This window comes from Dendropsophus ebraccatus, chromosome 5 (genome assembly GCF_027789765.1).
Source record: "Dendropsophus ebraccatus isolate aDenEbr1 chromosome 5, aDenEbr1.pat, whole genome shotgun sequence".
In the NCBI taxonomy this organism is placed as follows: Eukaryota; Metazoa; Chordata; class Amphibia; order Anura; family Hylidae; genus Dendropsophus; species Dendropsophus ebraccatus.
In genome coordinates, this window is record NC_091458.1 from 27,510,462 (window position 1) to 27,528,471 (window position 18,010).

At 40.6% G+C, this 18,010-nt stretch overlaps 1 protein-coding gene across 9 annotated transcripts in view; it reads left to right on the top strand.

Moving 5' to 3' along the window:
* Nucleotides 1–18,010, top strand: part of TENM4 (teneurin transmembrane protein 4) — an 890,102-nt gene that overhangs the window by 595,932 nt on the left and 276,160 nt on the right. For all 9 annotated transcript variants that reach the window (XM_069969727.1, XM_069969733.1, XM_069969734.1 and 6 more), the window contains one exon: nt 8,147–8,257. In XM_069969727.1, coding sequence (XP_069825828.1) covers nt 8,147–8,257 — 111 coding nt within the window. The remainder of the gene's footprint in view (nt 1–8,146; nt 8,258–18,010) is intronic.

Sequence of the window (18,010 nt, forward strand, 5' to 3'; positions counted from 1 at the left end):
GGGGGCATTTATTAAGTCCAGCGTTTTTTACGCCGGACTTAAAAATGCCCCCGCAGCTCCGGCGCTGCGGAGATTTATGTAGAGGCGGACTGCCTCTACATAAAACCCGTGCGCACCGCCGAAAACCTACGCCAGCTGAGGACTGGAGTAGGTTTTCGGCGTATATTTGGGAGGAACGGATGGTAAATCGCGCGGACTCTGAGTCCGCGCCCTCCGTTCCGCCCCCTACACGCCCCCTTTTCGCCCCCCCTGGCGTACTCGGCGGAAAGTGCCGATTTGCGAATATTTTATTCACAAATCGACAATTTGCGTATAAAAAAATACGCAAATCGGCACTTTCCGCCGAAAATCATCCGTTCGCAGGATGATACATGTGGCCCTTAATACTTTCAGAGACAACCACAATCTGCCTCATTTACCTCAGAGCTGCCCGTATCTGACCTCTTTACCTTTAATCCATAAAAATAATTACAGCGTTGCTTCGTCACGTTTGGCCGACTCAGTAGTTATTCTAAAATAATGACATTAAGAGTAAAGGTGGAGTATTGATTATATTCCAGCTCTTCCGGCTTTGTATTCAGAAGACAGTATATGAATCCTAAAAACCTGGCGGCGAGGCCCGAGGCCGGTGTCACTAGCTATTCCATCCTCTCTACAGACGCATGTGATCATGGTGTTGTAGGCGATGGTCAGCAGCCAGCCCGGTGGGAAAGAATACTTATTTAATCTTGTATACAAGACTGAACACCTTAGAAAGTCTCTGATCCGATGGCTCCTGGGCAGATGTACTGTGTGCAGGAAAATTGTCAGATAGAGAATATACTGTTGTCAAGCTGTAAGACGTATCACCCAGCAGACAACATGGCTGTATGCTACATACATATAAAGGTAGACAATTAAAACTACAGAAAAATAGGGCATAAGAGGTAAGTGCTTGTTGTGTACCATGATCTTGCTTTCTTTTCAGCTAAATAGGGTAGTACACGTATAGGTGAAAGAGCCGGTCACTAGGCAATAAATGTGTATACAGACAAAGTCCATTAGGATACAAGGAGGGTGGGGGATAGCATTTACTGAAGGTGCCCAAACACTTTAGGATATAGTCTTCTGAAATGGCTGACTTTGGAGAGCCTGGCAGACTAAGGTGTATGTTAGCCCCCAGGCCAGTGTTGGACAGGCCCACTCCGGTGGGCCCCCAGCTTTAGAACCTGCACTAACACTGACTGACATGTCGTTTCTTACTGGTTCTTCATTGGTGGGCCCCCAGGATCATTTCCTCTAGTGGGCCGCAGATACCCCAGTCCAACACTGCCCCAGGCATATACAAAAATATAACTACCGCCGGTCTCCTGCACGTATGCCAATCTCTTCCTGGCACAATTTGAGTTGGACTTTATTTTTGCACCATGTAATCCTTTCATCACTGATATCTTTTCGTTTCATCGTTATGTTGACGATATTTTCGTGATATGGAAAAACACAGCAGTCAAATTTAATGAGTTTGTCACCTTTTTGAATGAGAAAAATAATGTAATTTGTTTTTCACTTCATGTTTTGGTGGTGCTACTCTTGAGTTTTTAGACGTTATGGTAGAAGCCTCAGCACAGGGCCTCCGCACTTCGGTGTTCCGCAAAAAAACAGCCGCCAACTCGCTCCTTCACTTTAATAGTTCCCATCCATTACAGGTGAAAAATTCCATACCTTTCAGCCAGATGTTGCGCTTAAAACGTATTAATAACACCGAGAAGGGCTTTCAGCACCAAGCCGCCGCATTGAAATCACGTCTATTAGATAGGGGTTACCCCAGACCTTTAGTAGAGGAAGCCCTCATTAAGGCCAACGCTCGCCATAGATCTTCCCTTACCCGTTCCAGATCCAGCAGCCACCCCAAAAAAACTTTCAGCGCAGACACTAAAAGATTCAAATTTGCATTACAAAATAGTAATCTCAACGATACAGTGATGAAGATCATCAAAAACCACTGGTTTTTATTGCAACAGGATAGCGACCTGAAAGCGGTGGCAGATCGCAAGCCACCGATTACTTTTAGGAAAAGCAAGACTATAGCAGATGCATTGACAGAAGGTCAGGCCACTAGACCAGGGAACTGGCTCGACCGCTGTCTACCGGAAGGTAACAAGCGGTGTGGCACTTGCCAATATTGTCCCCAAATGCTGTGTCTCGCCTTCATTAATCTAGGGGGCAAGGATTGCTTTATTCGCGAATTTTATTACGTGCAGGACCACCCACGTGATTTATGCCATCCTTTGCCCATGCCACAGGTACTATGTAGGTAAAACCAAATGTCCTCTTTGGACAAGGTTCAAAGAGCATTTGTACTCTGTGCGCACGGTCAAGGGCGTTCCACGGCTAATAGAACACGTACGGTCTGCACACTCAGGTAACACTAAGCTGCTTCGCTTCATCGGCCTAGAAAGGGTTAACCCCCCTGCCACAGGCGCAGATAGACTAAAACTCCTTCTCAAACGTGAGACTCTATGGATTATGCGTCTAGACGCTACAGGACCTTGTGGCCTCAACGAGAGAAACGATCTTAACACTCTCCTTTGATGTTTTGCCATCTGTTTACCTGCATTGTAATTTATTGTAACTTTATTGATACCTTTGTAACTTTATTGTTCAATTGTATATATGCACCTCCCCCTCACGTACACGCTGTTCCTAGCCCGACGAAGCGCCGTAGCAGGCGTGAAAGATTGTTGCTCCCCTGTGAACGCACCTGCTTCTCCACCTTCCCTCTCCCCGCTGCACCAGCTCCGATGTGTCTGCAATAATTCACCTGCATCTGTGAAGTTGGTGAGTGCGAGATTCTATTTCTTTACATTTACATAACTACTATAATACTGCCACTATATACAAGAATATAACTACTATAATAATGCTCCTATATAGAAGAATATAACTACTATAATACTGCTCCTATATAGAAAAATATATAACTCATATAATACTGCTCCTATATACAAAAATATAACTACTATAATAATGCCCCCTATATACAAGAATATAACTACTATAATACTGCTCCCTATATACAAGAATATAACTACTATAATACTGCTCCCTATGTACAAGAATATAACTACTATAATACTGCTCCTATATACAAGAATATAACTACTATAACACTGCTCCTATATACAAGAATATAACTACTATAATACTGCTCCTATATACAAGAATATAACTACTATAACACTGCTCCTATATACAAGAATATAACTACTATAATACTGCCCCTATATACAAGAATATAACTACTATAATACTGCTCACTATATACAAGAATATACCTACTATAATACTGCTCACTATATACAAGAATATAACTACTATAATACTGCTACTATGTACAAGAATATAACTACTATAATACTGCCCCCTATATACAAGAATATAACTACAATAATACTGCCTCATATATACAAGAATATAACTACTATAAGGCTGCGTTCACACTACGTATATTTCAGTCAGTATATGTATATTTCAGTCAGTATTGCAACCAAAACCAGGAAAACACAGAAAGGATCTGTTCACACAATGTTGAAATTGAGTGGATGGCCGCCATTTAATGGCAAATATTTGCTGTTATTTTAGAACAACGGCTGTTGTATTGAAATAATGGAAGTTATTTACTGTTATATGGCGGCCATCCACTCAATTTCAACATTGTGTGAACAGATCCTTTCTGTGTTTTTAATCCACTCCTGGTTTTGGTTGCAATACTGACTGAAATATACTGACTGAAATATACGTAGTGTGAACATAGCCTAATACTGCTCCTATATACAAGAATATAACTACTATAATACTGCCTCCTATATACAAGAATATAACTACTATAATACTGCCTCCTATATACAAGACTATAACTACTATAATACTGCCCCCCCATATAAAAGAATATAACTACTATAATACTTCTCCTATGTACAAGAATATAACTACTATAATGCTGCTCCTATATACAAGAATATAGCTACTATAATACTTCTCCTATGTACAAGAATATAACTACTATAATACTGCTCCTATATACAAGAATATAACTACTATAATACTGCCCCTATATACAAGAATATAACTACTATAATACTGCTCCTATGTACAAGAATATACCTACTATAATACTGCTCCTATATACAAGAATATAACTACTATAATACTGCCCCCTATGTACAAGAATATAACTACTATAATACTGCTCCTATATACAAGAATATAGCTACTATAATACTGCTCCTATATACAAGAATATAACTACTATAATACTGCTCCTATATACAAGAATATAGCTACTATAATACTGCTCCTATATACAAGAATATAACTACTATAATACTGCTCCTATATACAAGAATATAACTACTATAATACTGCTCCTATATACAAGAATATAACTACTATAATACTATGTCCTGTATATACAAGAATATAGCTACTATAATACTGTGTCCTGTATATACAGATATAACACATGAATGAGTGACCATGCAGAATGTTTATTTGGAAATAACTCCTCTAATATATGAAATGGTTTCTTGTTCACCTTTGGCTGCAAAACTCTTCAGGAACTTCTAATATCCTAGTATTTACAGCTGAGGACATATTAACCCAATATATTTGCCCCTTATTGTATAACCTCACATTGGTATTGAACACACAAAATTACTATTATTAATATCCTGATGTTTTTGTCTGCCATCACATTGTTAAGGCGGCTATCATCTTCTCGGCTCTTATTCCACGGAATCACTAACAAAAGCGTCTCATCCGTTATTGTGTGCAAAATAATGGAAGATTTGGGGTGTTCTGGGTGCTATTCTTCACTTTATTCATCAGGTGGAAAAATAATTTAGAATGTTCTGCTTCTGTGATATTAGGTGTAATTACAGTTTTATGGCGGAATGTTATCAATAATAAGCTGTTTTATAGGGTGACTTTTTTTTTTTATTATTATTATTATTGCTCACTTCCTGTCATTGTATGGAGAAAATAAATAGAATAAATTGAAAAATTATTATTCATTCATTTGTTCATTTTTTTTTTCTAAAATAATATATGGAAAAGATGTGAGGGTGGCTAAAGCCTTAGGACATGGTCTCGAGTTTCGCACATCCCTAGTTAGGAAACTTAAGTGGGTGTTTTTTTTAAGTATATAGTTGGGGGCACAATTCATAAATTAAGCTAGGGCAACATGGAGGTTTTGGTTGCAACTAGGGTCAGGCAACCAAGTCGTGCTGCATTGGGGCTAAGCAAAGCCAATGGGGGTCAAACTGTGACCCAAAAGTGACCACAATTACAGCCCAAAAGTCAGATTTTTTTTGAATGTTGGGTCACAGTTGTGGTCACTTGTATGTGACCATGCCTGAGTGTGTCCCCCCCCCCCCCTCCCCCGGTGTCCTCCAGTGGCATCAGTGGTGGACACTGGGGGGCGGGGAATGGTCACATGCTCCTCTTTGTCGGCCATATTATGGAAAGACTCACCACAGAGCAGGACAGCACAGCCTGGGGGAGTGGAATCTGATTTTAGCTCTATGAGGTACACAGGGAGCTGCTGTCAGTGTATACAGTGAGTACAGTTACTAATATTGTACACTGAGCAATTTTACTATAAAGTGGTCAACCCCTTTAAATAGACAGTGGCTACATTCTCTCAGCAGAATGAAAATTTGTTGCAAGAATGCAGAACTATAGGCCATACCAGTACTGAGTATCGCAGCAGATTTTACTGCAAAACTTTACAGCATGAAATCTTCTGCAGATATGTTGCATGTGAACGTACCCTTAGAATGTCTTTGATAGATGTGGACAATTTAAGACGGATGGCAAATGTATAATGTCTTCAGGGTCTTGCAACACATGGTCCATTGAGTAGTTTGGGATTATAGGCCGCATTAGATAGCCAAACCATTAGGGTAAGTTAGCACTGATCTGCTAGATCGTCACTCGTCTACAGAGACTTGATATTTGTGAGACCAGGGCTCCGATATTCGTGCAGCCCTTTGCATTCATCAGCCATCGGCCGTGCATCTCCAATTACACGGAAAGATGTGCAGTCGCCATTTTTGACATGTTGAAAGATTAGCTGATAAGTGAGTAAGGTGTGGCACCTTACATGTCTACAGATGAACTTTAAGCAGGTGTTTTGGGACTCCCCACTGCTGAAAAAACCTTCTCTAGACCCATCTTGTGCAGCCAACTATTGGCCTGTTTCTAATCTCCCCTTCATCTCTAAGCTCCTGGAAAGTCTTGTTTACTCCCGCCTAACCCGCTATCTCTCTGATAACTCTCTTCTTGACCTTCTACAGTCCGGCTTCCGATCCCTTCACTCCACTGAAACTGCTCTCACCAAGGTGTCAAACGACCTCCTGAAGGCCAAGCACAAGGAAACTACTCCTTGCTGATTCACCTGGATCTCTTAGCAGCGTTTGACACTGTGGACCACCAGCTTCTCCTCTCCATGCTCAGCTCTCTTGGCCTCAAGGACTCTGTCCTCTCTTGGTTCTCTTCCTACCTCTCTGACCGCTCCTTCAGCATATCCTTCTCTGGCTCTACTTCTTCTCTCTTACCTCTCTCTGTTGGGGTTCCCCAGGGGTCAGTCCTGGGTCCCCTCCTCTTCTCCCTCTATACAGCCCCCATCGGACAGACCATTAGCAGGTTTGGTTTCCAATACCATCTCTATGCTGATGACACCCAGCTATACACCTCCTTCCGCGACATCTCCCCTGCCTTCCTGCAAAATACTAGTGACTGCCTATCCGCTCTCTCTAACACTATGACCTCTCTGTTTCTCAAACTTAATCTCTCTAAAACTGAACTTCTGGTATTTCCTCCCTCTAACAAACCTAAACCCGACATCTCTCTCTGTCTGTGGTACTAGCATAACTCCTGTGCATCAAGCTCGATGTCTGGGGGTCATGCTAGACTCTGACCTATCCTTCACTCCCTATATCCAAGCTTTTACACGCTCCTGTCATTTTCATATCAAAAACATCTCCAGAATCCGCCCATTTCTCACCACTGACACTGCTCAGACTCTGACTGTCGCCCTGATTCATTCCTGTCTTGACTACTGTAACTCACTTCTAATCGGTCTTCCTTTCTCTAAGCTCTCCCCTCTCCAGTCTATCCTGAACGCAGCAGCCAGACTCATCTTCCTCTACAGCCGCTATACCGACGTCCCCCCTCTGTGCCAGTCACTGTACTGGTTACCCATTAAATCCAGAATCCACTTCAAGCTCCTCACCCTCACCCATAAAGCTCTCCACAACTCTGCCCCTCCATACATCTCCTCCCTCATCTCCACCTATCATCCTTCCCGTGCTCTGCGCTCTGCAAATGATCTAACCTTAACATCTTCCATTATCAGAACATCTCATTCCTGCCTTCAAGACTTCTCTCGTGCTGCACCAATTCTCTGGAACGCCCTACCCAAACACATCAGACTCATACCCAATACCCACAGTTTCAAGCGTGCCCTGAAGACTCATCTCTTCAGGCTTGCCTATAACGTTCCCTAAACTTGTTTCCCCCTTCTGTTGTTTCCCTTGCTCTATATCTGACGGTTTCTGCACTTTATATGTTTACTTGCAATCAGATTTTGGCGTTGTTACTGGCTCATCCTGTATTTCTAACTATGTACAATGGCTGGACCATGGACAAATAAAGCACTTATGCCTGGAGCCAACCCAAATTATAGTCTGTAAGCTCCGACGAGCAGGTCTCGTTTATACTTTGTATTTTATTGTTATGTAATTTTTATCTATTATAATGTTTTTATTTATTCTAATTTAACTGTGTATTATGTACCTCTGTACTGTATGCATAGAAAAAAAGCGGTGCGGAATCTGTTGGCGCTATACAAATAATTTTTTATTATTATTATTATTATTCAGCCAATATAGCTGTTGACCTAATCATGGTCCAGCAAACATCTGATATCTAAGATCAAAGGGGGTTTTACAAACCTAAAAAACAATGTCTACCTTCCAAAAAACAGGACGATTCAGTATATCGTGATGGACCAAGCAGTGCAGGGTGGACTTATGTATTTAGTGTGGTGAATGTCTTCATGAAACCAGTTCTATATACCCAACTTTTTAAACCTGTTGTCTTACAGACCTTCAAGATGTGGAGTTGATGAATCCCGCTCTAGAACAGTGTTTCCCAACCACAGTCCTCGGAGACAGTCAACAGTTCCAGTTTTCAGGATATACTCACAGGAGCACAGGTAGATTCAACCGTGGTCTTGTTGTGACAGATCCACCTGTGCTAAAGAGAGATCTGCTGCACCCAGGTGGACTGGTATTGGGAACATCAACTCCCATTCTCCTAATATTATAAATGCAATGCCGAGACGGAGTCATGTGCCATAGGATACACAAAAATAGGAGTGATAAAAAAAAAGTCAAGTCACCTATTGTAACTTATGGGCAACTGGAGTCATAATAAGTCCAGCTCCCCCATCATCTCACATTATAGTAAAAGCTATGCACAATAAACATAGCCTATGAAGAACATGATGCCACCATCCACAATGGACCCCGTAGATACCATTGACTTATATCCATCTTCCATGATACATCCCAACACATGGTACATGCCTCCGTTGCACCCTTGCCATAAATGTGATATTTGCATATTTTATTATCACCTTTTTATGTATCAGCTGCTGATTTTAATTGTGAACTTTCTATAAATATTTTTACATAACTTCTGTTCCTAGTTATTACAGGTAAGATGTATGTAGAAAACTTCATTGTTTTTCTTCTTTTTAATACTAACATAGTCCATAGTCATTTTTAGATGTCCTTACTTTTCTCCTTAAGGGTCCGTTCACACTACGGAATTTTTGCGGAATTTTAAGGGGGGGGCGTGACCCCCACAAACCCTGAGGGTATGTTCACACTGAGGAATAGGCGAGGACTTGAAAGGGAAAGTTTTCTTCTTCAGCTTTGGCAGAATAGATGCAGAATTCAAGCGGAATGTGAGCGGAAATTGAAAGCCCCAATGACTTCTATAGGATTTCTCTTTCGGAATCGGAATCCACCCAAAGGTTTGACACGTCAATTCTCTGCGCAGAAAGCGGATCCCCAGCGGAACATTCTGCACATAAATTCCGCCGTGTGAACAATACAGCGGAAATCCCATTGAACACAATGGGACATTGCTCTAAACATATTTTACAAGTGGAATTTCAAGCAGAGTAAGCAAAAAATTGAGCGTGGGTTCCGCTTGAAGTTCCTTGTCCATTCCTCAGTGTGAATATAACCTAAAGGCTATAGTCTAGGGGTGTAGCTGGTAGATCATGGGCAAGATTTGTTCTGTTTAGTTCAGATTGAGGCTATGTTCACACACCATCAAAATGGCGGCTCTTTCTACCGAAAGGCCCCCATTTAACGACAAATAACGGCCAATTTTTTTGAAATATCGGCCATTATTTGCCATGAAATGACGGCCACCCCCAAAAAACGTAAAGGTGACATCTTTTTTATTGTGGTCGATAACTAAATATACATTTTTTTATTTTTTTTATTTAGTTTTTTGGGGGGTGGGGGTAGTCGGTTTTATAGAAAATGCACCAAAATGACAGTTATCCCCGCTACACTGCAGCACTAGTAACACAGACAGCTTTCCTAAAGATAGTGTTTATTCTCATGCTACCATGTATTATAGTAGACAACAGAGGAGGCTCACTATCTGCATGCAGCAGTGTCAGTGCTATGGAACTGTTCTGGGTTCAGAGCTTGTGCAACCCTGCAGTACCCCAACACAGCCATTGGTGGCAGCAGAGGGACTGTGTTGCCCCTTACTATTGCCAGTCAAGGTTTTAAAGGGCAAATCTAACAAACAAAAAAATTCTTTCAAATCAACTGGTGTCAGAAAGTGATTTGTAATTTAATTCTATTGAAAAAATCTCCAGTCTTCCAGCATCTAGCAGCTGCTGTATGTCATAGATCTAGACATGTATAACATACAGCAGCTGATAAGTACTGGAAGACTTGAGATTTCTTAATAGAAGTAAATCACAAATCACTTTCTGACATCAGTTGATTTGAAAGATTTTTATTTTTTTTTGCTGGAGTTGCCCTTTAATGTAAAAAAAATAAATATATAAATATATATATATATATATATATATATATATATATATATATAATCTTTTTTTTCCATTTTCTGTACTAAATGTACTAAATGTACTAAAAAAAAACACTTTAAATTTGTATGTTGATTAAATCAGACTATTAAATGTTTCAAATGTTAAAGAATTAATACAACAAATAAATATAAAATATTGAATATGTAAAAACATAAAATATTAAACATATAACAAAAAAACTAATTCAATTAGCCTATAACATGTTATATAATATAGTATATAAAATGGAAATCGGTTTCATGTTTAATTAAATCGGCATAATGGGGTCCTTTGTCGGAGCTGACCATGCCGGTCATGTAATGACGTCTTAATGCCAGGCCTCGGTGACACGGTGGGTAAATATTATTTTTCGTTTGAATATTTTATAGTCAGGGAACGTTCCTTTTTCTTTTTTTATGAGATCCAAGTAAAACACAAGCAAATGGGATAATGTTGAATTTGAATGCATGAGAAGTAATGAACCTGCTGTCTATTACGCGTGACCTTATAACAAGCAGCATAATACTGGTAAAGAGACATTATGAATAATTATTTATTACACCGAGTGTGAAAGTCGGGAGAGAAATTTCACGCGTACCGCATCAGCGAAGCACTTCTGCTAATGAGTTAATTCTCCGAAGGATAAGGATGCATACATTATTATTATTCAAAAGTTTTTTTTGTTTTTTTAAATTACTATTCCAATCAGATAACTTTTTTTTTTTTTTTTTTTACCTTGTATTAATAATGAGTTTGGAGATTTACTGTAGATTCCCCAAAGATTTTTTTTTTCCTAATCCCAGGTTCTTGAAAATATCTACTTGTTAATTTACATCAGTAATTTTAGTCGGTAAATTAGTGTAGAAGCTTTTTTTTTTTTTTTTTTTTTTGGGGGGGGGGGGTGTAGTAGAGATTAGTGAGCACCAAAATACTCAAGTGCTTGTTACTCAAGTCGAGTATTTTTTAGCACTGGAGTGCTTGATCCAATTGAAATCAATAGGAGACAAGTATTTAACCAGGTGCCCCTGGCTCGGCAGAGCGGAGGGTCCCTGTTAAACTGATTGTGACAGTCTGACCACCAAGAGGTTAAACTGTCACTGTCGTATTACTTTTTTTTTTTTTTTTTTTTGTAAAAATCAATAGTACAGGCGATTTTAAGAAACTTTGTAATTGGGTTTATTAGGTAAATATGCCATTATCTGCATTCAAAAACACTTTCCCCAGGTCCCCCCCCCCCCCCCCTCTCATTCACTGCTCATTATCAGGAAATCTCGACTCTTACATCAGTCGAGCCCTGTGCAACCTATGGAGAGGGGAGGGGGAGGAGGGAGATTAGTCACCAGCAGAGAACAAAGGATTACACAGCGGGACCTGTGTGAAAGCAGTATTCAAAGGTCAGAGGGGTCAGTGATGACTTCGTTGGATATAGCCCAGTGATTTAGCTGTAAATTAACTCTTTGTTGTCCTGTTTTGGTGCCTCATCTTCCTTAACCCCCCCCCCCTCCCTAAGAGAACCATGAAGACAGGGAGGAGAGCTTCAAACTGCTTTTTCATTTTTCATGATAAAAATGCTTTTTTCAGCTAATAAACCCAATTACAAAGTTTCTTAAAATAGTCTGTACTATTGATTTCTGCAAAAAAATTTAAACAACAGTGACACTTTAAGTTAACTCCCCAAGAGGCCAGACTATGCTCTATTGGGCCCCGTTCCCACTGAGCAAAACTAGCGGAATTCGGCGACGGAATTGTCCGCCGCGGAATGCCGTTAGCCTCCCGCTCATAATGGGAGTCTATGGGAGGCGCTCGCTCCTGCTCTGTCCGCGCTGAAGAATGAACATGGGAATGGGAACGGGTCCTTAGTTGGGAGGGGAGCTGAGGAATTATATTTACTGCTCCCATCTTCCATCTGTCCTCACTATTGCTGCTCAGCCAATTAGCAGCTGAGGCGGGACACCTCAGCAGCCACTGATTGGCTGAGTGGAGTCTGTTCAGCCAATCAGAGGCTGCAGTCCTGCCTCAGCCGCTGATTAACTGAGATCAATAATGAAAACAGCAAGAAGACCGCTCCGGTGAGTATACTTTCCCTGGAAAGAGCCAAGTGCTGTACCTGGCTCTCTCTGGCGGCTCTATAGAGAATAAATAGAGCCACGGGTCACATGTGGACCCACACCTGTATTCAAAACAAAGAAGCCAGGGGCCGATCTGGAGATTGCAAGGGCGTACAGAAGTCAGATCCCCTGCAATCTATTACTCTTACTTGTCCCCTATCCTGTCAATAGGGGACAAGTAAGTTTTGAAAGGAAAATGTCTTTAATAATAAGTAATGTAATAGTTAATCTAATTTTTATGCCTTTTTTTTTACTTTTTTATACCTGTTTTTTTCTTTTTACCATTTTTTTTGTTACTTTTTATGTTTAATGTTTTATAAAGCAGTTAGTATTACTATAAATTCTGTTAATAATTATTCTTTATTTCAGCCTTCCCCCTTTTTTTTTTTTTTTTTTGTTTACCTCAGGAGTCAATCAGTCTTGGATTTTTCTTTTTTTTTTTTTCTTCTTCAGGAATTTTTTGTCCAATTAAGTACCTCCATATGTTTACCACAAATGTCTCGAGGTATTTTTGGTCTAAATTTTCTTATTTGGTTAAATTGACCTCCTATTTTTTCAGATTGCTCTGATAATAGAAGCAGTTTGTGTTTTTTCCGCTTCCATGGTGTATAATTTCACCGTCCTTCAGGAGATAATAGGGATTAGGACAGAATTCTCTGACAGTGTAATGGGCTTCGCATTTAAAATAAATGTTAGCCACAGTCCAAGGTTTATTTTTGTTAAGCAGCAGACACAAAGAGGCAGCCACCACTACATTTCAGTTGAAAGGATTTCCCTTGTGCCTGATGGCAAAAAAAAAAAAAAAAGGTTCTGGACACTGGAAGAACCACCCGGCCGCCCCGGACTACAGTTCTAAATGAGTATTGATTGTCCGTCTGTCATTATTTTGTTAACCTTGAACAAAAACACAGAGACGGGCCTTTGGGGGCCATGGTACATCGGAAAATGCATCACCAGACTACCCTAAGGGCTTTTCCCCCAAGAAAATACTTGTTTGAAGTGTCAAATGTACAATGTAGTGCTTTGGCCTTGATAGAAAAAGGCACTATTGCCAAAAATGTTTTTTAAAGAAATCAACAGGGGTTGTGATCGCAAGCAGTTTTGCAATATACTCACTTTTTAGTTTTCTATGTTTAAATGAATATTATACATATGGCCACTAGGTGTCTCCCTTCACTGTGCATGTGTACATCTGCTGTGCGCCCACATTCAGTAGCATAGAATCCTGGGGGTTCTTGCATTGTATGGTCAGCTCTCCTGTCACACAGCACCAAACCTCTGAAACGATACAGTGATATTATATTGACTAAATTGTTGCAGTTTCCTGGTAAACTGCAGAGCTGATAATAGAATTAACAAAAATTTTGCCACATGTACGCTTTCAGAGCATTTCCAATCCATTTCCAATATTTTGTGTTGTCTATCACCCAGCCAGCCTGGTGCCCTAGTGTGTTACATTTGTATAAGATGGCCATAATATTACCTATTTATAGCACTGATCAATTATATTGTCACTTGTCAATTATATTGTCATGCAGTCAGGGCTGCACCGGCCCTCACTGGATTGTTTCATGGGGAGACATACAGCTGACAAAGAAGTTTTTTTTAAACGAATGTACATCAGAATGTACGTCGCTTTTTTATTTTTTCCCATGAGCCAATCAGCGCTGGCGCTGGGATCCTGGTGGCGCGGTTGTTTTTTTTTTAACTCTGCCCGGTTCCCGAGCTTGGCGACGTTCTTTTGCGAGGCACCGACCTGGTCCCCAGCATGATGATATTTCCTCCCCTCTATGGCACGGCCCCATTAGAATCAATGGAGCCATGTCACGGGGGGGAGGGGATATTGTCATACTGGGGGCCTTTGGCCTGCCCCGGTGCATAGAGTCTTTGCGTGGCAAGAGAACAGCGCCAATCGCAAAAACGGGCAGCATCTCAAAAAGAGGACTCTGGGAATGTAGCTGATTGTACATTCACTTTAAACATGAGGTCATACGATGAACAAGCTCATTGGTTCATCTCTGGGACTATGGCACCAGGTGATATCGGCCTGCTCATCCGCATGATCATCCTGTGTAATAGAAACCTTACATTCATCCTGAACAAATTTATGAAATATTAATCTGCATTCTGGGTAGAGGGATCAGGTCAGACCTATTAAAAGGCAAATCAGTAGATGAATCATGTTAGAGTACACCAGCCCCATAGTATGTGTGTCACCTATGGCCCACCCAACCATGCACCCCAAACAATTCATACACCCTCTCACCAGCTGAAAAACAGTGTAAGTATTCACCCATTCCTTAAGGTGGACATACACTTGCTTGATCAGCAGCTATGTCTCCAGATTCTACCGTAGTAGTCACAGAACCCTCAGGCAACAATTTATCTCCCGTGAAAACGAGGGATTGGGCATGTTAAATCCCACATACTTAATCCATCTTTCCCTGGACATCTGCCATTGGGAGGCTCCATACACATTAGTCAATACCACTGGAAATTTATCTTATGCATATGGCCGGATTTACCGATGGTGGATACATAAATTTCGGAGATGAGTCCGACTAGAGCATGCTCCATCATTCGGCATTTGAATACCGGTGGCTGAAGAAGTTGGATGGAGCTCTAGGCTGTCCTGGAAAACATGAATACAGCCAAAGGGCACAGGTTGTATCCAGGTTTTCTATGACTCCCTTGGGCTACATCCAACTTTTTCGGCCACCAGTATTCAAATACCAAATGATCGGACTTGAATATGCTCCAGTTGCGCTCATCTCTAATTGTTACACACCCAGCCCTGTGATCATGTCAAAGGAGCATCCTCTATGTCCATAGAAAAATGGGTATTATTTACTGTAAGGGCCTGTTCACACTGAGCAAACTCGGTGTCAAACAGTGTCTCTATGGGAGGGCTCGCACACCTCCACTCTCCACGGCTCTCCGCTCAAAGAATTAACATGTCAATTCTTTGAGTAGAGAGTGGAGGAAGCGGAGACACGCAAATCCTCCCATAGAGACACTGTTTGACACCGAGGCTGGTGGGAATTCTGCCAAATTTGCTCAGTGTGAACAGGTCTTTAGAGAAGTGAGACTATGGACCTCTATGCCACATGACATTGTGATGGTTCATTCGCTGACGTTTATTTCTGCTTTCTGCTGATTGGATGATGATCCAGAGATTTTACACTACACTACATACACTACATAATTAACATTACGTCATATTTTTTTGGGGGGCAAAGCAGTGGGGCCTTGTGGTCACATGGTCAAGTTTAAAGGGGTATTGTGGTAAGGTAAAATACACGTTAAACCATCCCTTCTCCTTCTAGAAACTAACAATTTATTCCATACTTGTAATTATCTGTTCAGTCTACTTTCCCCCAGTTCTGAGCTGCTGATTACTGCTGAAGACACAGAAAACTGTGTGTAAGCGGTACTCTCTAAACCCTCTTCTCCCCCCTCTCTTCTAAGACTGCTCATTTAAAAGTGTCCAGCCCAGCCTGCTAACTCTGCACTCTGTAATGCCAGGAGGGTTAATCACAGTGAGGCCATCAGCAACTTCAGCGACCTCAGATTAACCCTTTCGCATTACAGAGTGCAGAACCAGCCAACCAGGGACACTTTTACATGAGCTGCCTCAGAGGGGGGTGGAGGGGAAGATTTACAAAACAGCTCACAGTTTTCTGTGTCTTCAGCAGAAAGCATCAGGCTCAGAGTTGGAGGAAGGAGACAAGATAATAAAATGTATGGAAGAAATTGTTAGTCTTCGGGGAGGGATTATTCAACCTGTGTTTTACCTGACCGGATAACCCCTTTAAATAGGTGCTAAAAGTTCCCATGCAGGTGTGAGTGCAATTTCCATATAACATTTGCTCTTACATTTGTATCCAAGATGTTTTAAATACATTTACTGTATAACCTTCGGGGTCATTGCTCCTTAATTTGTAGTGACGGTATAGGCCCATCCTGTTACAGTGTGTGTCGGGCCTCATGTAGCAGTAGACTTTATTGGGAGTCCATTGGGACCAGTTATAAGAACGTTCCACAACGTATGTCATAACTGGGAGTTGTGTAATCTGTTGTATAATCCCATCACTATTTCATGACAAAGAAATGCTATAATTGCCAACTTCTGTCAGCCCTTCCCATCTTCCACCTTCTTTTCTTCCTCCGAGTTCCATAAAGGTGTTTTTTTCCCCCCTATCATTTTTCCTCGTCTTCAAAGTCATGTTAAACTGTGACATATTTCTTAATGATGAGATGATTAAAGAGAGCGGAACACGGGAGGTATCCAGCAGAGTAATACAGTAAAGGGACGGGTTTTTTTTTTTATTTCCCGATTTTGCATATCTGAGCTGAGCGACATTAATCAGAGGCGAAAATTGAGAGAATGAGATCAGCGCGTTCTGTATAATGAACTCACGGGGAAGTTAATAGCGGCAGACCATTAATAATGCATTCATAAATATATATATATACTTTTACAATACGTTACATTGCCAGACATTTTGGAAAATTTTAGGATCTTAATTTCATATTTTTTAACAGCTGTGACTGACTGATTTCTTTACTGTAATGAAAGGAAACCATGAGGGTATATATTTCCTGTCTCGAGGTGAATGTGGATTTTGTCCTTCTGTATTATTAAAGGAGTACATTTATTTATTTATTTTTTTCAAACCAACTAGTGTCACACAGTGATTTCAAAATGTCTTCTAGTACTTATCAGCTGCTGTATGTCCTGCAGGAAGTAGTGTATTCTTTTGAGTTTGACACAGTGCTCTTTGCTGCCACCTCTGTCCATGTCAGGAACTGTCCAGAGCAGTTGCAAATCCCCATAGAAAACTTTTGGACAGTTCCTGACATGGACAGAGGTGACAGCAGGGAGCACTGTGTCAGACTGGAGAGAATACACCACTTCCTGCAAGACATACAGCAGCTGATAAGTACTGGAAGACTTCAGATTTTTCAAATAGAAGTAATTTAAAAATCTGTATAGGTTTATAAAACCAGTGGATTTTATGGGGGTATGTACCCCCTTTAAGTACATACAAAAAGTCCCTGCCTTTTACATCTACTTAAGGGGGTATTCCAAGTTGGTTACTTATTCCACAGACACAGGATAGGTGATATGGGATCACAGAGAGATCTTACCCCTGTGATCTCTTGATTCTTTGTCATAAACAGAGCTATGAGCTGCGCATGGGCTGCTCCATTCATTGTATATACAGAAGCCCAAGCCAAACCGTGAAACGACGGACGTCATTTTAAACTAAAAATGACAGACGTAATTTTTCTTTTCAAAAACAGAGTGTGACCATAGCCTAAGAGTTGCAATTGGGCCATTTGCAGAAAAAAAAAGTTTTACTGTAAAAAAATAAATTAAATAAATTGTAAAACATTAGAAAAGCTATGTAAACATGGGTATCACTGTATTCAGACTGACCTATAGAATAAAGATATCAAGTCAATATCAAGTTTTCCCAATTTCCCAAGCCCCCAATAATTTTTTGGGGCTTCATCATTAATTTAACCATTACAAAGTATACTTATTTCTGGAAAAAAAAACAAGCCCTTACATGGCCCTGTAGATGGAAAAAATAAAAGAGTCAAAACTCTTGGAAGAATAAGGGAAAAAAATTTAATATTGTGGCGGTCATTTCAGGCTGTGTCCTACTGATATGGAGCTCCCACCATCGTAATGAATCATGATGCCGAGAGTCCTGTGATTCCGGTCTAT